General features: G+C 38.3%; 1 protein-coding gene across 2 annotated transcripts in view; it reads left to right on the top strand.

The window, feature by feature from the left end:
* The window catches only part of ZNF407 (zinc finger protein 407), a 354,196-nt gene that overhangs the window by 237,303 nt on the left and 93,405 nt on the right, over positions 1-23,488 (top strand). For both annotated transcript variants that reach the window (XM_075704981.1, XM_075704980.1), the window contains exon 8: positions 11,459-11,637. In XM_075704981.1, the coding sequence (XP_075561096.1) occupies positions 11,459-11,637 (179 nt within the window). The remainder of the gene's footprint in view (positions 1-11,458; positions 11,638-23,488) is intronic.

The raw sequence follows: 23,488 nt of genomic DNA, 5'->3' as shown, positions 1-23,488 counted from the left end.
CTCCCTACTCTTAAAACCAGTTTTCCTGGGGTGAATGATGACTGTGAAGTAAGCTCAAAGGACGGAGCCAAATGCTGCATTTACTTATATTTGTGCAGACAATGGCATTATGAGGACATAATCTGAAGAGAATGATGTTTCTCCAATATATACTTTCAAGGCAGATTTTAGATCAGACAATCAATCATTCCTCCAACTAAAGAACCAAATTTGACTTTCAGAACATAAGATGGTTTTGCAGTATTGACAGCCAAGAAGAATATATTTTAATTTGCAGACTGAACAAATTTCCATGACATCATGGAAACACAATAAATGTCTGACCTCACAATGACATTTTTCAGACTTAAACTGTACTTCTTGTAGACTTTGAGCCCGGAAAAAGCCTTAAGCTCAGCTAGTCTGACCTTCTACATAAAACAAACTGCGTACGGTTTTTTTCCAGTTTGCTCTGTGCTGAGCCTCGTGCATTTGACTAAATTTTATCATCTAGGAAGACATTCAGGTTTGATCTGAAAACATCCAAAGTTGGAGAACCCACTCCTCTTGTGTGAAAGGTTAATTGATGTAAGTGCTGAAGAAATTTTACTTTATTTCTCATTTGAATTTGACTGTAACTTGTAGTCATTGTTTTTGGTTTTGTTGCAGGTTTTCTCTAAGTTAAGGTGTCCCTTAATCACATATTTATTCCCTGTTAAGTTACTCATGCCCCAAGCTCAAATGTAATAAGCAAACCAGAGGTTTTTTAATCTAAATGTTTTTGGGGTTTTTTTTGTTTTTTTTTTTTTTTGGGGGGGGGGGGGGGTCCCCTTAACTTATATTTCTATTTATAATAGTTTTTTGGCTGTTTGTTTCCTTTTTAAAATGTAGGCAATAATACGGGAAGTAGATATTCTAGAATTAGTTTCTCCAGTGTCATAAAAAGAACATTAGGTTCTTACATTTCCTTGCTACTTCCTTGCTTATACATCTAAAGATGACATGGGACCTTTCTGCTCATAGCATCACACTGGAAGCTCGCATTAAACCGCTGGTCCCCTAATCCCTAAATCATTTTCAATGTCACAGCTTTTCACAGCATTATTGTATTCTGCAAGTTACTTGCATGTGTTGTGCAAAGGTGTGAGATGTAACATGTAGTTGTATGTGTACGCATTTTGATTGAACAGGCCTAGCTTGTGAAACAGTTCTGCTTGCTCTGAATGACTGCGGTGTCATCATTATTAATCATGCTACCAATTACAGTGTCATCTGCAAATTTTATTAGCAGGGATTTTATATATACTTTTGGCATGCATAACAAAAGTGAATCTTTCAGACAATTAATGCTTATTCCATTGATAAATTGGAACATTTGAAATGAGGAAGAAAACGACCATTTCTTTTTGCATGGGGGGTTGGGGCTGGGGTAGGCCGAGAAGAGACAACGTATTAGCATTAAAAAAACCTACTTTGAGCAGAGATCGTACAGACCACAGTGCCCTGGGTATGAATCCAGGCTGCAAAGCAACAGGATCTGCCCTCTAGGGAGCCGTGTTGTCACTAAAATGGCTGAAGGAACTGACACAAAGGCCAGTTGGAAGAAGTGCCATCTGCATCTGAGATTGACAGGCAGCCTTTAGGGTCTGTCGCTATAATTTCTGACTCCAGCAACATTAGGAGTCCGGTTTCGTCTTGTGCAGCCTATAGACTTCACACCCTTTCTTAGGCTCCATCTGCACTTTTATATTTGTGAAAATACTTTATGGGTTTCTGAGGGTATACAAACAGACTCTACAGAATTGTTCAGTTACTTTATGTGGTCATTAAAAGAAGTACAATAGGAAAAAAAATTGATGTTGAAAGGAAAAGAGTGTCTTCAACTAAATTCATCCTAGCTTTTTAAAAAAATGGATGCTTTCCATGGCCTCATTTCAAGCAAGGTATTTGATCATGTACATAAATTTAAGCTGTGAGTCATTCTTTTGAAGTCAATGGGGCTGCTTGTACTTAAGCTGCACAAGTGCATAAGTACCTTGCTAAATCAGGGCCTATGATACTTAAAGCCCGGTCTCCATCCTTAACGCCACTGCAGAGATGCTGTTTCTCAGACCAACTTCTCTTTTATGCCATCTGCTCCTACAAGAAAGGAAAGGGGGAGGGAGGAAGCCCGTGAACAATGGAGTGATTATTCTCAGTTACGGTGAAATAGATGAACTCCACCTGCTATTTCTGCCACTTAAACCTTGGCTGACACGGTGCAGCAGTGCACTGTGCACAGCAGACCTCTGCATCCCTCACACTGCAGGCAGGCGGATCCAGAGGGCCCCTGAGCCAGGCCATTACAGAGCCCGCTCTGCCTGCAGCGAGGCACAAGCCAGGAGTCCTAGCAAATGTTATGGCGAGTTTTCTGTAGCAGATCTGTCCTGTGAAAAAGGCTTTTTTTTTTTTTCTGCTTTGCTTTTTTTTGCCCCCTTCTACTCAGTAGAAGGAAACACTGCGGCTCTCTCCCGAGAGCTACTCGGCAGACTCGGGAGCTGAGCAGCCCAGCTCTGCACGGCACGTCCGGGGGTGGTGGGGACCACAGCACAGGGTGAGAGCTGAGGCGCATCTCCCTGCCTTTCTGCACACTTTACACCTGCTCCTCCCAAGTCTAATAGTTCAGGCATAATTTGCAGGTTTCCGTCTAAAAGGTTCCTCTACTTCTTTCTCTTCCTGTAGAAAGAAGAATTAATGGAAGCATTTAAGGCAGGAAGCCATTATTACCTTGGAATCAGAGGGGGGTTTTTTTCTGCAAAAATCAGGTTTTCTTTACGTTGTGAAGTGTGTTGTGAAGTAAACTTTTTTTTTTTTTTTTGAGAAAAACATTCTGACTGAAAACTCATGAGTAGATCTAGATGCCAGCACTGGTTTTATACTTTGGTGGTTGTTCGCTGTGCAGGGTTGTAACCAGCTTTACAGATTCCTCAGAGGTAAACAGGACTAGACTGCATCACTTCTTATTTCCCTTCAGAGTCTCCAATTACCCTGAATTTGCCTTTAAAAGCATGCATTTTGGCTGTTGTAATCAACTCCTCGTATCACATGTATTTGTAATGATCAATTATTTGAAATTGGGAATTTTTATTCCAGTACATTGTAAATATAATGGTAGATCTGTGGCCAGGTTACAATTTGGCCATGCTAGTCTGCTGAATGAAGCTGAGACACAAGCAGTAATTATCAATCTTCCATCATTTTCAGTGCTGACGCACAAGTTTTTGCTGCTTCCCTACAGGGCTCTGCTACTTTTTAGCAGCCAGCATTGGACATCTGTCACACATACTGTATGTCATAACAAATAGATCATTACAGAAAAGAACGCAAAGCTATAAATGTAGAAAAGCAGAAAACATTACGATTATTATCCCTGGGTGTTACTATAATACTGTCAGAATAAATCCCAAATACATTTTTATTATTTTCTTGGTGAAACTGACTGTATCATAAAATCTCATTAAAGCATGTAATATTCTTCATACTTTCTGAGGGTCAATACATGCAATACATGGCAGTACATGTAAAACATGGCAATACATGTGGCCACCAGATTGTATGGGCATGCATTTTTATGACACTGCGGGTGTGTATTTCAGTCCTCTTAGCTTGGTGTGGTTGAAACGCATCAGCTGTGGGGAAGCGTTCACTGCAGAAACAGCTACAGTGGTAAAGACGTTGCTGTTCCCCAGCAGTTCGTTGCCACTGTCCACCAGAGGTCTTTCTGAACAGCGCAGAGAGATGTTTGCCAGCAGTGACACAGGCAGAACTGGCACCGGGTACGTTGTGGTTGACCTCCTGAGTTCCCATGGAGCTGTATGCTGCTAATTCTGGCAATTATATCATAAGTCACTTGATAATTGAGGTCAGTTGCAGAGCGCCAGCACTTGTATTCATGTGATTGTTCCCCCAGTAATTTAAAACCTAAATAAAAGGTAGAATTTTTGCTTTTAAAGGAAAAGAGCAAGGAAGAAGTAACCCAGGTGCGTGCTAGTAATAAGACTGAGAAAATGTACCACATTTCTTCTGTGTATATATATATGCAGATATATATGTTATATATGTGTGTTAATGTATAATCATAATTACAGTTTTATAATGTTAGTTTCAACACATTTCAGAACGTATTTTTGGCCATGATATCTTGCTATTTTTTATTATTTCTTGGGCAATACTGTGTTGACCTGAAGCACTGAGGAGGTAAGCCAATACTTTAAGTTTTAAACTTGTGGTCTGAACAGGGTGCTAGTGGTATACGCAGGTTGTGTATCATGTTGTAGCTAGTTTGAGTTAACTGGCAACCAGTTTATTTTATTTTAAAAACAGAAATGTAGGTAAATCTTGAGTATGCTGGAAAGAATTTCTGGTTGGTTTGTTTGTCTGGGTTTTTGCTTAGTAGAAGTTGGGCAGAGTGACTGTCATTGTGAAGGCTTTGATTGAGTAAGCCTGTTTGTATAATGTAATTACCACAGATTGAGGTGTTTGTTTCTTTCCTGTCAAGAAAATATTGCCCGTTACGTTGTTTGCTGTCACTCTGCTGAATGCTAGTTTTCATATGGTTCAATGCAAGTAAGAAATAAAGGCAGGCTAGAAGGGTTGTATTTTGGGAAGCAGTAACGCTGAAAAAAACCTGAAAGGTTCCCGCATATAAATGAGTGAACAGGAGCTCTTGGTGCTTCGAAGAGTATCCAGGAGCTCCCAGAACTCCTGGCTGGAACTGGAGAATGCTGAGCACGGGGGAAGTCTTGGCATCCTTGTATGCAGCACTGGTGTGAAATGCACTCCAGTACTCAAAGTTTAAAGTTTAGGAAAAATCTGATGACTTCCCAAAGTGAGGTTAAAGGAACTGGGTCTCTGTGGCTTACCCACTTGAGGTCCAGATAGCAGAGGATCCTCAGCTGAGCAAGATTTGTTGGAAATGTAACACTGTTAGGTGGATGCAGGAATATGAGATATACGAGAGTTTGTAAAAGTGAGAGTGATCAACTCTAGAGTAAGTTGCCTACGATTACAATGGGTTCCCTGTTGCTTTCCATCGGATTTCAGTGTGTCTGAAAAACATGTTTTAGTACCAGAAGGAGTTAGGGTTTGAGGAAAGAATCAATGGGCAAACTTTTTATGAACTGTGCTATCCATGAGGTCAAGCTACATGTTCCGTATGACTTTGCGTTTCTAAAAATCTATGGCTCTCCTTTTCTAGTGTAATTCCATTATTGCAGGTTTGATTTAAAGACAGTTTTCCAAGTTAGATGGCATTTTCTGTGAAAGAAACACCTGCCGATTTTTGGTGAATAACTGAAGTTATGAATCTACGGTGATACATATTGCTTTCATGAGAAGTTTGCTGTCATCATCACTGCTTTTATTTCTGGAAGAAAGTATCTAGGGACTTTGCTATTTTTCAGTCAAAATACTCCAGTTTCTCTGTACTTCTTGCAGGTTGCATAGCAGCGTATAAACAGTACAGAAGACCTTCAGAGTGCTCTCCATATGAGAGTGAACTTGATTCATGCTAATGAACAGGGGAAAACCAGAAATCTTTTCCATCGGTCGGTTGTATCACTGTGTTTGTTTTTATGTTGTAAATAGTGACATTGATGGAGTTGCCATAAGTCCTTTAGGTTCTATGCATTCCTCTGCAGAAAGAGGATGTTTGTACCTAATGTCCTGGAGAAAACCTTTTGAAAAAGGTTTATTTTGTGCAAATAAGAGCCCTACAAGGTGCTAAAATTTTTAAAACTTAGTGGGCTAGATAATTAACATTTTGCCTTATTTGCACCTCTGAAACCTTCCATTTCCAAGTCTTGCAGTAAGCATCTTTCTGAAAATGTCAGGCACTGCATAATGGAAGAGTGTTCTAATTTCAGTTCCCTATTAGTAAAACTTCTTAATAAAAATAGGTTACTTCCTGCTATATTTCATTTAGCTGTTGAATACAATGCTAACATATTTTTATGTACAAAACCCTTAGAAAGTATAGAAGCATTCCTGTTCTGCACAGGCAAATTTAGAATTAAAAGAAGATGTTTTGTCAATTTCTCTTACTTCATGATTTTTTATCCAAAAAGCCACGTAAAAGATGAGGACAACAAATAGCTCTGGTATCAGGCAGCCACAGCTCTGCGGTTAGCTACTGAATTCAGCTGTTTACATGGGCTGCTTAAACCAGTGCTGCTCGCCGGGAGGAGAGCAGAGCGCGACCCCCTGCGTCCAGCCGCAAGGCTGGGGCTGAGCCCCTCTGCATGGGGAAGGGATGCCCGAATCCCTGCCCTCTTACAGCTCGTACTGCTTGCTGGTGAGACTGGCTGGCTGGCTGAGCCCTGCGAGGTGGGAGAGAAGGAGGAGATGATGGGGGAATAATGACCTCAGACAGCCCTTACTGTGGGGACCTTCAGGTTGACAATTCCCCACCTGGCACAGTCTTGCTCCAAGGCTCATCATTCCTCCCGTGTTTCCCTGCTACTGACTTTGAACTCCCGCCTCTGCCTCCTGCAAAGTGCACATCTGTGCTCTGCCATCCCAGAACCCTGAACAGTGCTGCTGTTTTCAGTGGCGTAGACCTAGCTTTGCTGAGGAAACCGGTCAGTGGCACCCCATAGCTTGCCAATGCAACTGAGACAATGTCTTTGTAGGGGCAGAGTTATACTGCTTTTCGGGGCTAGAGGAACGATAGTATTTTCTGGCTTAGGGAGGAAGGCAGTTATAAGAACTTCTGCCTCGTGCACTAGGAGCGTGTATTTTCCCACTGTTCTGTAGATCGGGCACTCTGTTTCTTGCTCGTAGTACAATGCCCTATTTTTTGGTAACAGAACTGATAAGGATAGAAGAGAGGCAATGGAAGCGGGAAGGCAAAGTAAACAACGGCAACAGCTTCTCACGCTGACAAAATGTACGGGCATTTTACGCTACTCCTAACCTTCCACTTTATTCCACTCTCCCGGTAAAGTGGATCAATGCTGCTAAGAAGCAGACGAGGGTGCGGAGGGTTGTGGCATGTGGCATTGGGCTTCCTTGTCACTCTATGGATGATGCCTGTGCAAGCGCAGTCACCACTGAAAACTTGAATAAACTGTTCTGTTCTCATCCTTGGAATAGAGAAATTTGCTTTAGGCACTGTCGTGGTTTAGACCCAGCCAGCAACTCAGCACCACGCAGCCGCTCGCTCACTCCCCCTGCCCCGATGGGATGGGGGAGAGAATCAGAGGAGTAAGAGTGAGAAACACTCCTGGGTTGAGATAAGAACAGTTTAATAATTGAAATAAAATAAAGTAAAATAATAATAATAACAATATAATGATAATAATAGTAATAATAATATACAAAGCAAGTGATGCACAATGCAATTGCTCACCACCCGACGACCGATACCCAGACAGTTCCCGAGCAGCGATCGCTGCTCCCTGGCCAACCCCCCCCAGTTTATATACTGAGCATGACGTCATATGGTATGGAATAGCCCTTTGGCCAGTTTGGATCAGCTATTCTGGCTGTGCCCCCTCCCAGTTTCTTGTGCACCTGGCAGAGCATGGGAAGCTGAAAAGTCCTCGACTAGCATAAGCAGTACTCGGCAACAACTAAACCATCAGCGTGTTATCAACATTCTTCTCCTGCTAAATCCAAAACACAGCACTATGCCTGCCAGTAGTTATCAGTAGTTATCAGGTAGTTATCAGTATTCTGAGATTTGCTTACAAAGTGACAATGACATCAAAAGTAACTTCAATCTTTTGGATACGTTGTTCATATTGAACAGCTGGGCCCAGATGGTCAGACAATAGAGCCAGTCTCTTCTTCAGTGGTGCCCAGAGACAGGACAAGGGGCAATGGGCACAAACTGAAACACAAGAGGTTCCCTCTGAACACCAGGAAACACTTTTCCACTGTGAGGGTGACTGAGCACTGGCATAGGTTGCCCAGGGAGGCTGGGGAGTCTCCATCCTTGGAGATACTCAGAAGCTGCCTGAAAATGGACCTGGGCGACTGGCTCTAGGTCACCCTGCTTGAGCAGGGGGAGCTGGACCAGACGACCCCCAGAGGTCCCTTCCAATCTCAACCGTTCTGTGATTCTGTGACTAAAGTACAATTTTACGATTGACAAGTCATTTCCAGTTTATGATATCTGAATATGCAGCAACCTTTAATTTATTGAGAGCAGCAAAAGCCAGAGAGGTAACTGGTTGGTAGGAATGGACTTGTAATGGCAGCATGAAACGTGCAGTTAGAACAGCAATGTGAACGCATTGCTGTGCGATGAACATTAGAGATAAAAGCCCTTTTTTATCTTCAGCCAGAAGAGGTTTTCCTTTCGTCTTAAGCCGTAGCTGCATTTCTCAGGAGAAACTTGCCATCCATCTCCCTTACTTCACAGCATTGTCCTTTACAGAAATGTGGGAGCTGTCCTGGATGCGTGCAGTGGAAAGTAGGCCTACGCCCTTCCCAATATATCAGTCTTTGATGGAGGAGGTCATACAGGCTTGTTGCACAGGAAGTATGGGCTGAGCTCTTCAGCTCACATTTCCTGTTCATCAGCACCGTGCCTTAGGAACACGTCCCATCTCTTTTTTCACTATGTACAGCGCTGACAGGGCACTGAAAACTCTATACAGGCCTTCCATTTCCCTTTAATAGTATTGTTGTGGGGTTTTCATCGAGTCTCAAACCTGTCTTCATGGCTGATAAGACTCGCTGCAAGATGTGAAATTAAAAGCAAAATTTCTGTTGTGCTTCTCTGCATCAGCATTGAATACAAACCCGTAGACTATAGCTTTAAACTAATTAAGTCTTTCTAATGAGTGCCCTTCCTGTTATTGCAGAGCGTGGAAAAATTGCCAGAAATATATACATTTGATTTTCAAACTGGAAAATGGATTGTAAGGATGAAAGTATGCTTACATTAAGGAATGATAATAGTAATTTAACTTAGAAACCTTCTGGTTTAGCCTTACTGGAACACAGGCTAGCCTCTTAAAAGCTGCATTTATTTGTTTGTGGCTGTAATTCAGACTGGAACGCAAACAACAGAAAGACTACTCAATTTCTTTTGAGCTGGGCTCTACGTTGCCAAATTTCAGAACAAAGGGAATCTTTATCTCAAAGTTTATAAACTCCTGGAAGTGAATTTTATAATACAAAGCCTCTCAAATGCTTAACTATCATCACTATTGCAACACTATAATATTTTAGTTAGATGTTTATCATGGCATAGCTTTAATGAAAACACAGTGCTGTTTAAAATCACAGGCCTCTGTGTTTAGTCATATGAGATGAAGTGATGTAAGTACACACGTACACAGAGTTTTGGTGGAGGTTTTTTGTGTCAGACATGTAATAACATACTTGTACAGCACTCAGGAGAAGACTCCTAATAAAACAGACAGTCAAAGCACACTGAATAATTAAAAAAACATTTTATATGCAGTACATTTTTGTCATGTCATATTTAAAGGTATTACTTGGCTTCAAAAGTGCTTGGATTTGCCAGTTGTTGCCTTCATGGTTTACCTTATGATTGCAATTGCTGCATTGCAACCTAATACGAGAGGCCATTTGTAATGCCTTGTGATCTCATATTCCTCACTTCTTATTAAGCCTTTCTGGCCTCGTCACATGGAAAAATGTAATTTTTTTAAATTTTTATTTCTCATGATGAATATATCAGTATATTGGCATGTTTCGTCACAAATTTTTACTGATGACTGAATAAATGAGACTTCAGGATTGCTCTGTTTAAAATGGTTGGAGCAAATTCACAAATCAAAGGAGATAGAACTGGCCTTTTATGACTTGAACAGGCTGGGTTTTCTTCACAACTCTTACATAGGTTTCCACAGATCCTTTATATATTTCACAGAAATATTTCAAAGTAAAAAGTTTTATATCTTTCCTTAACATAGTATGAGAGCTGAGCTAAAAGGACACAGATATTTTATTTCAGATTTGTATCCTCTGCTTTAATCCACTGCCCTTTAAAGTATAACCCATGATAGAAGGTTACCCGATTGTCTCCTGCTTTCATTGCAGTGTACACTATCTTTTTTTTTTTCTTAATAAAATACATGTTTCATTTTAACAACATTTATGAGTGCTGTAATTTTTTTAGGGCTGAATCCTGAAAGATGCTGAGGACCAACATTTCCCATATTTTTCAGTGAACATAAGTGTCTTCTCTGACATTCTCAGGAGTCTGATCATTATACTGGTGTATAGCAGATGGACATGACAGAGGGTGAGCTTTGGCAGCACCGTAAGGCAGATATCAGCTTTACTATGACCATCTCCAAGGGAGAGACAAGCACTCCAACAGAACTTCAAGCTGCTACTTCCAGTTTATTTTGGGGGTCCTTTTTGTAGGTGCCTGTTACTGTGCTATTTCTAACAGTGACAGGTAAACAAACAGTTGCTCAAAATACTACTGTTGTCTTATTTGAATATTTGTGAAGTATTATGTATTTATATAGTTCGCTTGAGTGTTTGTACTTTTTTTTCAGTTAAAGTGAATTACTGTTCTTGGTTTGACAATACTAATAGCGTACAGTACTAAGACTAAAAAAATTTGTACATAGGCTGTTATTTTGATTCAAGAATAAATATAATGGTTATTTCTGATTGAAATAAATGAAGAAGCAGTATATTTTATATGGGATTCATCACATACTTTGAATAAGTAGGAAATTCTAATGCAAAATAATTTTAAAATGAGATTGCAAAATTTTAAAGCCTGGAAATTAAATATAACTCTCATATCATGGATCTCTGTGAATAAAAGAAATATGAGATCTTTTTCTATGCACTTTCTTCCAGAAATATCATTAGAAACATTTCTTTGAAATGCATAAAACTAATCATGTATGTATTCTGACTTTTATGCATGAAAACCCCACTGCTTCTACAAAAGCTGTGTTTAAGATATAAATCAGAATCTGTATGTATTTTCAAAAATGTATAAGCTTGAACAACTCAATTCTCTTTTCTAGGAACAGTTCATAAGGTGAGAGAGAGTTGGTGGAATAACCTTACAAAAAACATTCACAGCAGCTCCTATGGAATCTAGGAACTGTGTAGGAAAGGTTCATGTGAGCTCTCTTGGGAATGTTATAGGCATCTGCGCATTTCAGTTTTGCTAAGTTAAAGACTGCTTAATTTCCATCCATCACTGACTACCATCAAGAAAAATAAAAGTTATAAGACTTTTGCAAACATAAAATATTGTTCATTTTTAAATGCTTCTGTTTCAGATGTATTGGTCAGTTAACCTGAAACATCTTTAGGAGCCTTCATACAAAGGACAACATTTATGCAAAACCTAAGAGGATGCAAAAGTTGGGCAGATAGTGAAAAATGAGTAATGACTACTCATTTCTGTTATAACACTAGGGTTTTTTTGAATAACTAGTAGGGAATAAATTGCTTTATAACTTATTTCTTTTTCTTCATTGCTTTTTAGGTCTAACTGTGCTGAAAATATCCGTAAGCACATCTTGCATACAGGAAAGCATGAAGGAGTAAAAATGTATAACTGTCCTAAATGTGACTATGGAACCAATATCCCTGTGGAGTTTCGCAACCACTTGAAAGAACTACACCCAGACATTGAAAATCCTGATCTGGCGTACTTGCATGCTGGTAAGGTCATTCTTCCCTTTGCTTACAAATTCTTCTCTTTTGTGTATGAGCATGCTTAAATGATTGCAGTAAGAAAGCTAGCAGTTATGTTGTTATCATTTATTCTGAAGAAGAACATGATTTTAAAATGGGCTTAGTCCTCTTCAAGTTTCAACAAGGAGTGAAGGTTATGCATTAAGCACTGAAATCCATTCATGTTTCACAAGCAAAGCTTGCAGTTCAATAGTGCATGCTACTTAGATGCCTCATTTTGAAATCCAGTTGAACTTTTGTAGAGAAATATTTTTTTAACATTTGTATTAAGTTCCTCTGCCCACCCTACTCCCCCAAGAACAGAAAAACAAAATTCCTTAGGAAGTACAGTGGCAAATGAATGTACCACGTGAAAAATTCTTAGATTTCATTACAAAAAAGCAGTCAGTGTTCAACGTTAAAAGATAGAACAGCAGAGATCAATCAATAACTTCACATGTATGTTTTGAGGGTTTACATTAGAGGGCACACACATGGAAGTCACTGGAGGAATATAAAACAAAAACATTGCTTTGGAAACAGGAATTATAAAAAAAGTCGGTGTGTTTCCTGTTTATGAACAAGGTTTTTTTTTTTTTTTTTTTAGAGATTCTACAGTTCAGAATAGAAGGGAGAAGTTTAATGGCAGCATCAATTTAGGAGTCAAATCAGAGTTCAGTGGCAAAAGGTTAGGAGAAATAATACAAAATTAGGCTGGAGCTTGAATGAAATGTGATCTTAACTCGGGAGAGGCAGATAACTTAGACATCACTGGGTGGAAAGACAAGTCAGAGCAGTGGGAAAAAAGAACAGATGGTGAGAAGAAAGAGTTGGGCAATCCAGAGGAGGAAGAAGTTATGTGGGCCAAATTTTCCCTAAGATGCAAATTAATCTTCCATTGAAGTACTACTGTTAGTACTGCTGTGTCAAATTTGAATCTCCTTCGGCAAGGAACTGATCTCATAATTTTTTGAGACCCTCATACCTGTAAAAACACATGACCTAGAGAGCTTTCATTCAACTCTGTGCTGTGTGTACACTCAAGTTATTTTAAAACCTCTCAGTCTTCTCAAAATGACTGCTTGCTTTCCTGACTAGAGGCAGTGTATTATTTGTACCATATATTTCTATTTGCCAAGTATTCCACTTCATTTTGGAACCAATCATCATGTCATGTCAGCATATGGTGGATAATATCTGGATGTGCAAACAAAATGCCAGTTGGCAGAATACCAATTTCAAAATAGGTCAGAAAACTGATCACATTTCACCATAGTTCTCACTAAAGTGAATGAATATTCAACTCAGAGCTTAAATCCAGACACTGTTGGATTTTTACTACAATAATCCCACTTAAAATAATATGAAAAATTAAAGTGCTTTCAACAGACAGATATATAGACATAACACAGATAGATATAACACTGGTAGAATCACTGACATTTTTCCAAAATTAAAAAGTCTGTGTAAGTTTTCACATTACTTGTTCAAGACTGTATCTGGGCAAATGAATGCTCATTGCAGCATGCTGTGGTTAAAACTATTCAACTTGCTTGTCTCGGCAACATAGGAAAACTGTCATCAATGTGTTTTATACTAACGATATCTATTTTTATACATTCATACTGGAGAAATCCCCTTGCACTAGACATGCAACGTTTGTACTGTACAAACATACTAGTACTGGCAAGAACTGGTTGTCACCTAATTATTGCTTGGCTAGCCTAGAACTGGTATACAACAAAACTGTATTGAAATATTGTTTGCATAATCCCATCGCTAAAAGGTCGATACTGTATCTTCCTTTCAGGAAGAAACACTACTTAAGCGTGACCTGGGTGATAATTGTGCATTCACATCAGAGTTAAATTAGAATTAGTTAAAAAAGAGTTTTAATTTCTTCTTTTCAATCCATTTCTGACTGCTGGATATCTGAGAGTTAAAGGTTTTAGCGAAGATTTTTAGAGGAATGAGGGAATAACTCCTGTGCCCTAGCTAACATCCCTTATCAAAATAAGATTTGTTCTGTGTCTGGTTCACAGTTACTGATTACTTATTGGTCATTGGCTGCACACACAGAGAATCCACAACACGACATAGAACCCTTTAAGATGATAGGAGTATGAAAGTGTCATACAAGATCGATTTTTTTAACTTAAACATATTTGTCTGTCTTTTGTGTTCTAATATTGCTTTGTAACAGTAAAGCCAGCCCCTTTGCTGCTTTGAGCAGAATAGAAATAGAATAAGTCTTATCATGGGCAAAGAGACAGACGCCAACTCCAGCCACTTCACAGGACGAGTCAGAAACTCCTTCACCACAACCCACCAAGAATGGAGCTGTGGGGTGCCTTTAGGATGTGGCTGGGAGTAAAAATCAAGTCTGTTTCTCATCTGTGAAATTAAGATTATCAGTTGGATTTCTAATTCAAAGTTAATGCTCTTTAATGTTTTAATACTAATTCCATTTAGCTTTGGAAACTAATATACTGCTTTATGGGGTCAATGGCAGTAAAGAGCTTAAAGAAGCTGCATTTCTAAAGGAGGGGCTGCGGAAGGTGGAAGGCAGAACAAGTTAGCTTCTACACGAATAAGGACAATACTGTAATTGATAGGTGTTAGCACCTTCTATGCTGTATCTTTGAAATACTGTATAATGTGAGGAATTGATGTATGGAAATGCCACAAAGCAAGGTCTTCAGATTTTCTTTTCCCTTTTTGCTGTAGACTCTGTCATAGAGGGAGACATTTAACTATACAACTATATTCCTTATAAAACTTATGAAGTACCATTTTATGTTCTAAACCAGTAAGAATCTAGAGAATACTTCTGTCTTTAAGTTAGAAAACGTACTGCATTTGAACAGCAGACCTTTAATGCACACAAACCAACAAAGAAATGTGTGCATCTGCACATAAAATTATGGCTTGAATTTGGTAGATTACACTTCAAATACCAATTTACACATTTAACCTGTAATTTTTGTACAAATCATGAGATCTGTTTTGAAATGTCAGTGTTTGTTCTGTGAGAGCTTTATGCCTGTTTCTTGGTATTCTCTATTTTCTCAAGATCTGTTTTGTAATTGAAATTTTGTTTAAAAAACAAATCCAGAAATTCCATGATTGCTGATTATCCACAGTATTAATTTATTTTCTTTTAAAAAAAATCATGTTTAAGACACTGATAGATTTTATAGCTCTTGTAGAACAGAACTGGGCTTACTAGCAAGCTCAGGAATCCTGCAGTTAATGTTTTAGTCATGGAAATTTGGTTCTAATGGAAGCTATTAATATTATTCTTGTTTTATCAATGCGCAAATCTGAAAATCCATCATTACAAATGGAAAATTAATACAATAAGTGAGTGAATTGTCATATCATGGTGATGACTATCATTTTGATGATTTTTTTTTTTTTTTTTAAATAAGAAAATTTTACCGAGTTGCTCACCATGGACTTGTCTGTATGGTGAGTCTCAGAGTAAACTGAAGAAATCTTTGGATTGATTCTTGTGTGCATTACGTTTCCAAGTTTCTTGGTTATGTTTTTTCTTCCAACTGATGCTACATCTCAATACTGAGTTGAACTGAGCCTGAATATTTTGACAAGTGGGATGGAGGAAGGGCCCGTACCTGTGGTAGAACTTGAAAGGGATCAGTAGGCCAGCTGTCTTTCTCAGTGCCTTGTCTGCTTTGGAGCAGCATCACTTGGTAGGGGTAATTTCAATTTGAAATAAATGTTCATCATTTAGGAGCTTTTGTCTTATAAACATTATGATGCTATTATGATGCATTATTTATATCCAAAGAGCTTAGTATCTATGGCTTGACGTCCCTATTATTCCAATAGCTGCAGAGACCATGGCATTTCATTGTGTGCATAGTCTCTTGTGTGGATACTAAACTGGCTGTAAGGCAAAAAGCTCTTCAGAGAGAAGAGGAACAGTTTGCTCATTATTGTTTTCATGATCATATTGAAAGTTATGCGATGATACTGGTTTTTTTCTGTATCATTTCTGTGCTGCACTGTTAGAAGTGAACACGATCTCTAAGAATGGGTGCTACTCTAGGAAATCAGAATAACTCAGTTTTTCACTGAGCTACTGATATATAGTGGGCTTGTTCTCTGTCTGGGTTTCCCCATGTGCAAAATAGGTGCAATGCCTACACAGTTCAAAGCACAAAGTTTTTGCTTGCAAATGGCTTCACAACAGTCAGCTATGTGATTAGGGAACTGCTTAAGACATTGGACAGAAAATCTGGAGGTGTTTTACTTAATTTGGAATAAGCAGTCATACAAAATCTCTCTTGGAAGCCTTGCGTCTTAAAAAAGAAATCGGGGAAGGCAGGTCAATTCATCACACTGTTTGGTAAGTCTGGTTTTGCTTTGAAAGTGATACTGTGCTTGCAAAGCACTCAGGTTATTCAGCGTGCTCCGAGAGAGTCTGCCACCCTGGGCCCTGTGGGTAGGAGTGGAGGATCGCTTACTCTTATGGATCCTGACAGAACGAAAAGCGTGAGCTGCTTCCCCTCGCTGCACAGACGTGTTGTGGGGAATGCTTGGAAGTACAGCTTTGTGTGCCTGTGCCTCTGTGAAAATTATAGGTGCCTCTGGGGTTGGGCATCCAGAGAACAAAGATCGTGACGATCGTGTTTTGGCAGTTGGCTGCCTACGTGGTGATTGAATGCTTAGTGCTCATGAAGAGCTACATAATTCATGACCAAAATGATAGATAGGTACTTGATTATAGTGTATGAGTTGCTTCACAGGGAGAAAATATCAGACATGAGCTACTCTTAATCTAGCTGAGAAAAGCCTAAGAAAAATCAGTTACTGAAAGCGTAGTCAGACAAATTGAAATGAGAAACAAGGTACAAACACTTAAATATGAGGTCGATTGAGCTCTAGCAGCAACTAGCAAAAGAAATTATGCCTGCTCCATTCCTTTGAGCCTTGACAAGACTGGATGTCTTTCTGGAAGACAGGTTTTAGGAGGGCCCAAGTTTTCTGGGTTCACTGCAAAACTAATTAAGTGTTATTTAAGGGCTTTGATATACCGGAAGTCAGACTATTATCTAATAGTCCTTTCTGCTCTTAAAACAGTGTTAATCTACAGCCTGTTGGTAAGGGTTGTGTTTGTGAATCTAAAGTGCTTAGGTGTTGTGATAGCAAAGGGATAGCTGAGAAGACACATAAGTCCCCCAAAGTGTTCTTTCTCACAGAGATGACATTCCCATCATCGGCGCTAAATTCTTAGTCTCTTTGAGCCTGAAGTACCTGTGCCTGAGTAGAGATACACTCGCCTAAAATATGTTTCCTTCTGGTATGTCAGTAAATCCTTAATAAAATACATTGGGACGTACATTTGTTTATTTATTTATTTAAGGTGTTTGAAGAATCCTTATGAAATTCTGCTTTTTTGGTTGGCAGTTCCCTTACTGTGTTATTGACTCCTGAGATCTGAAATCGATGAAAAGACAATTCAGTTAATCATCTGTTCACTAAGCCGGGCCTATATCCTGCTCTTTTCTTTTGTAGGTTAGGGGAACAGATTTAGGGGATGTTTTAGTTCTTTCCAGAGAGCAGTGAGAATGAGAAAAGTTGACCACAAGGTCTTTTTTATCCATGTTTGAGAACTATTTTTCCAAACGTTTTTAAGTGCACTTTTCAAAAGGCTATGCTCTCCACATGCTTCTCTTTCAGTTTCTTTAGCTTTTGAGAAACAAGGCTGTACCAGCAACCTGCAACATGATTACATCATCAACAAGGGACAAAATTGTGATCCTATCAGTTGTAACAGTTGCAATATTCATGAAAGGAATTCTGAAAGTTCAAATAGTTAATCCCAAATAAAATTGTGATCTTTATCCCACTTGACAGCTACATTTATCAAATTATTAAGAGAAAAAAATTGATTGCTAAAAGTTATGGTGTGATCTATTGTGTGATTTTATCAAGGTATAACTGTATTACCAAGTGGAAACTGCAGACTTATTCAGAATGTGAATTGGACACACATAACCTGGTAATATAGCAATTATACTAGTATCCTTGTGCTTTTCTACTTTTAAATTTTTCTTGTCCTTTCTTTTGCATCTTCTGAGTCTCTAGTAGAAAATATAAAGTTGAAAAAAATTAGGAAAAGTGAAATAAGAAAAACCTGTTTACTCTTATAGTCTCTGAATTCATCAAACTACAAAAATACAAATTCAGTGAATGCTATTTATCAATGAAATAATGGAAACATGAGTCAGGTGGATACCTATGCATGCTTATAATTCATACTGTAAGTAAAGCCTCCAAAGAATAGATACACAGTTTGTGTGCAAGCATATTTAACTTTTTTCTTGGAACAGTTATGTTCTTAGTCCTTATCATTGTTTAAATAAAATACTTTAAATGCTCTAAGTTAAATATTAAAGTTAAATATTAAAAATCTGTCATTGCTACATATAGGCAAATCAGGTAGAAGCTTTTACAGTAGTGGAATATTGCTTGGGTTTCTAGTCAGATAAAACATTATTTTTGATGGTTGGTATACTTAAAAAAAAAGGCAGCAGCAGCTCTGCTTCAAACAGGTTTGCTCTTGTCATAGCTATTAGTGCCAGTCTTTCAATAGCATGTCATGTTGATTGGCAGACACTCCCTTTCCCCTTTTGTGAAGAATAATAATTTTAGCGTGTGCTTGAAATAAAAACCTAGTATAAATGATTTTCTGTTTGTAAAGGAGAAAGCTACGTTCCTTATAACCTATGTAGATTACATATTATTGTTTTTCAGGAAAAATTAATCTACGTTTAAAAAAACCTAAAACCTAAGTCATTTGATTATTTTTATAGCTGTCTCCTATTAGAAGGCTTTATATGCCTAGCAGAGCTTCCATAGCCAATATCTTTGTCTGGGTGGTCATGACCATAGAGTTGGTTCTTTCCAGGTAGCAAGTGAAGAGAAAAAAAAATGAGGTTGTAAAAGTTTGGGGTTTTTTTTTCTTGTTTGTAATAAGTAGCTTTTGCTGCTCCTGTTGAAGAGCTTAGGGATGCTTTCATAGTCCCCTAGTTGCTTTTCCTGAACGGTCAGCATATATTGCTGCTGAGTAACATGAAAGAAGGTTTTGAAATATTTTGATGCAAATATTACATCCTCTAATATGCAAAACGTGCCACTACTAATATTAGTTACACTCTATAAGTGGATGGTATCCTCAGATAGGAGTGAAGGCAATGAATTTCACTAAAGCAAAAATGTTCAGAGTGTAGTTTTAAAGGAAAATATTGCCTATGCCAAAGTCTGGAATACGTCTTAATACCTCTGATCAGTAGAGGTATAATGCCTGTCATGCTGTGCTCCATTTTTTCATCAGATAGTTGGCACTAAGCTGCAGGGCCATCGCGTAAGTGTTTTTCATATTGCGTATAACACCAATGGCATTTGTGGTCACAATCTTGCGTCCTGTTGAATGCCTGTCTGCCCACAGCCCACTGCTCTGGGGATTTCCTATCCGTCATCGTTCCTTTCTGAAGGACTGACCCAGCTTGTCACAGGGTGACTAAGTGTTTGCAGGTTGAGCTGATACTCCTGAGCAGCTTGCATCTCTTTGCCCATGTCTAAACATTTAATCTGGGTGCTGGTGTGCACGTGCTTTCCTGTCCTTCCTCCCTGTGGCATCCCGGTTTCCATGGTGGGGAACCATTCAGCTGACCTGGAAGGGGGCTGTGCCACACTGGCCGATACAGAAACTCTCATCAGTTTTGAAATTTTCTATTGAGCCCTAAAGCGCACCTGGTATCTGCCCTCAAAACACCCTCAGATGGGCATCAGCTCTGCAAATTCCTTGCGTTGCGTTTGTAGCCCCGTGCCAGATCCCTGCTGGTGTTCACAAAGACTGTTGCCTCTGCAAGGATGTCAGGTTCGCTGATGAAGGTAATCTCACTCCAAGCTATTATTTCATTACACTAATAGATAAAACATCCTTCATGAAGAATGAGACATATTATTGCCTATTTGGTGCTAAAAATATGATATCCTAACATAAAACTTTTAAAGCAAGGCTGAAATATTGAAGTGCACAAGTAGAAGAAAGCCCTTAAGACACGACAGTCATCTAGAAAGACAAAAATATTTGATTCTGCTAGAAGATATATATGCATGTATGTGGTAAATATAAATAATAAAAGGAAATATTAGTATTCAGATATCAACATATTAAAATTCTGAGACAAGAACCAAAAACCATATCGTGGTTTAGCCCCAGCCAGCAACTCAGCACCACGCAGCCGCTCGCTCACTCCCCCTGCCCCGATGGGATGGGGGAGAGAATCAGAGGAGTAAGAGTGAGAAACACTCCTGGGTTGAGATAAGAACAGTTTAGTAATTGAAATAAAGTAAAATAGTAACAATAATAATAACAATATAATAATAATAGTAATAACAATATACACAGCAAGTGATGCACAGTGCAATTGCTCACCACCCGCTGACAGACACCCAGACAGTTTCCCGAGCAGCAATCGCTGCTGCCCGGCCAACCCCCCCCCAGTTTCTATACTGAGCATGACGTCATATGGTATGGAATAGCTCTTTGGGCAGTTTGGATCAGCTATTCTGGCTGTGCCCCCTCCCAGCTTCTTGTGCCCCTGGCAGAGCATGGGAAGCTGAAAAGTCCTTGACTAGCATAAGCAGTACTCAGCAACAACTAAACCATCAGTGTGTTATCAACATTCTTCTCCTCCTAAATCCAAAACACAGCACTATGCCTGCTACTAGGAAGAAAATTAACTCTATTCCAGCTGAAACCCGGACAAACCAGGGTTTCAGGCTCATCAAGAAAACATTTCAAAAAAACAAACAAAAAAGAGATTAACCTTACAGAAGGAATAAAAAATAAAGGTGCCTAGCGTATAAGAGTAATTCAGGGTATTTTGTGGAGATTGTCCTATATGCTGAAAATTTCAATTGTTTTCCTATTAGGAGAAGCTCTTTTAGGAGTAGATCTCTTAGTGGATCATCCAGGGAAGTTATGCTGGAGTCCTAAGAAATATGAAGCTCTTAATTTTTCTTTTTTTTAATTAAAGTAAATGTAAGGTGTAAGATGCAACTTGAAGAAGGATATGAAAATGTTTATTTAAAATGTGTGATTTTGATATATATAAAAGTATGTATAAATAATAAATAATGTATATTTTACATAATATGTTATATCAATACAATATATTTATATTCTATAAATATATAATTATGTATTGATAATATGTACTGTAAAGAATTTACATATACATTTTATTCATATAAAACATAAACAATAAATGCCTATAAATAAATATAAATAATAAATATAACAACAATGTCATCCCAATTATGAACAAATTATTGCATGACTTGAAGATTTGAACTAACAGTACTTTCAAGACCTGGGGGCACTGTATTTCAGTATAACCACATAGCAGAGTGTATTTTGCCTACATAATGCCACCACCTCTTGGCCTCTTTCACTGTGGCTGTACATTATTTAGAGGACACTTTAAATTTCCTCTTCCTGAGAGATGCTACCAACATCTCAACAACCTGCACTGAAAGAGTGTACTCTTGATAAATAACTTAAATGCTTAACATTTGCAAGTCTGCTTTGATTTTCTTGCAAGTCATTGTCTGAATTTTCAATTTTTTAAAAAATTACACAAGAGAGTTATTTACTTGTTACACAAAATTTGGTTACTACACAAAATGGCACAAATAATACCAAATAATTCCAGAATCAGGAAAGTGTTGAAAAATAAATGTGGGTAATGTTAGGTATGGAAGGATTGAATCAAGTGTTAGTTGTGAGATCAGTGCTTTACTACTTCGGGTCATGAGTGAGGAGAAGAGCCCTCAGCAATAATTGCTCCAATGAATCACAAATCATTGGCATTCCATGCTGATTTTTAAAATTTCTTTTGGGCTTGCTTTTTGTTTGCTTTCATTGATCCAATGTATGCTGCACCGACTTTCCATTAATTTCTTGACGTGGCATCTTGGATCTTGACCTTTTGTAAGTAGGATGCCTTGTCTGTCTGAAACACGTGTTCTTTTGTACTTCTTCTAATTTCTATTTTACTTCCAATAGTTCTTCATAATTTTTCCCATCTTTTCATTTACCAGATCTTTGGTACCTTTCAAATGCTAAATGCTGTCCCATATATCCTTAGTAACCATGCTGGATTTTTCTGTCCTTTTTAATATTTAGGTTTTATTGGATGAATGTAGATTGCACCTTCTCTAACTGTGCCTTAAATAATTGCCACTTAAGGGAATTAAGAAGTACAAGGGAAGGAAAATGCTGACCCATAGACTAAGCAGAAGGAAAAAACGTTCCCACTGGGTCCAATTTCCTAAGAAGGACCATCAGGATAGTGACTAGGACCTGAAATTATGGGCTGAATGACCTCTAAAAAATTACCAGTTCAAAGAGGAGCTTGTCTGTAACTGTTTGCACTAAAGGAAATGAAGATAGGTAGAAGTCTTGCAGAAGAAAGATTGCTTCACTTTCTTGGTGAACATATAAGAGCGTAATATGAAACTATATCTCATATAAATACATTGCATGCCGACTGTCTATAATTCTTGTATCATGTCAAAAAACCATGGAGGCAGATATCATATCTCTTTACTCCCAGCGGGTCAGTTAGTGGGGAACCCCTTTTTCTAAATGGGAAGATAGAAAGTACATCTTCTGAATTTAAGATATTTTATGCAGGTCTTGCATTTATTGGAAAGAGTACATGCTCATCAATACCTGATGTTAAAGCATTGGTTTGTACTAAAGAAACCACTGCAGATTTAATACAGATGTTTTCATTCTCTGAGTCATTACAGTATGATTTTCTCTAATATTCTCTGATAGTAAAAAGGGACCTTAAACTGAAATTTTCATACAAATTGCATAGGAACCTGAGCATTAATGAAAACTTGGGGCTTCAGATAACACAAATCACTGGTTCAGCCTTCACATGACTGGATGAAAAGCACTGCTGATTTAAACAGGCGCACTTCCAGTGGCTTGGGTGTGGGAAGTACAGGAGGTGTCAGACATCCAGAGGCAAAGTTGCTGGGCAGGTTTCTGCGGTGTAGTTAAGAGGGCTTCTCAGATATTTGAAGGAGGCAATCAGTTACTGTTTGTCACAATACCTGTTTAAATAACATTTCAGATTATTCTTGCTGGAAGAGTTTTTCATTAATGCTTATTGTAGTATAGCTAAAGGGAACAGTTGGTTGCTATACAGTGTTTGGGAATATAATGTACTTACAAAAAAGGCGTTAAGATAACTACCATATTACATGCTAAGCTATGTCCCTACCTCTTTTATAACTTGCCAAAATGGTACTTCTTATTCAAAGTCTAGGAAGTAATAGCAGATAACAGTTCTCAGAGCACAGTTTATAGAAGATTTAAAACAACTGATCTACTTTGAAGTAATAGTATCCAGAGAAAACATGAAATGAAAGCATCTTTTGATAGCAAAAAAGATAAAACCTTGATTATCTAGTTATCTCAAGAGACATCGGAAGTTTTTAGGCAAACATTTTCAATTTAACATTGATTTTAGGTTCAGGATATATCTCTGAAATTCAGAACTGAGTTTGAATAATTTGAAGTTATGAGTTCTTAAACAACCAATTGCACACTTAGAAAAAATATTTTTTTACAATACTTTTTAGAATGTATGAGTGAGGTGAAATTAAAAAGGAGGAGCCATTGTGAAATGTCTGGAGTCCTCACCTATTAGTGCCTGCCGCCACCGCAAAATGCCCATCGGATAAAGCTACTTCAAGTCAGTTCAATTTAGCCTTTTCTGCTAAG

This window comes from Pelecanus crispus, chromosome 2 (genome assembly GCF_030463565.1).
Source record: "Pelecanus crispus isolate bPelCri1 chromosome 2, bPelCri1.pri, whole genome shotgun sequence".
NCBI classification, from domain to species: domain Eukaryota; kingdom Metazoa; phylum Chordata; class Aves; order Pelecaniformes; family Pelecanidae; genus Pelecanus; species Pelecanus crispus.
The sequence above is the reverse complement of the archived record's forward strand: the minus strand, read 5'-3'. Positions and strand labels throughout refer to the sequence as shown.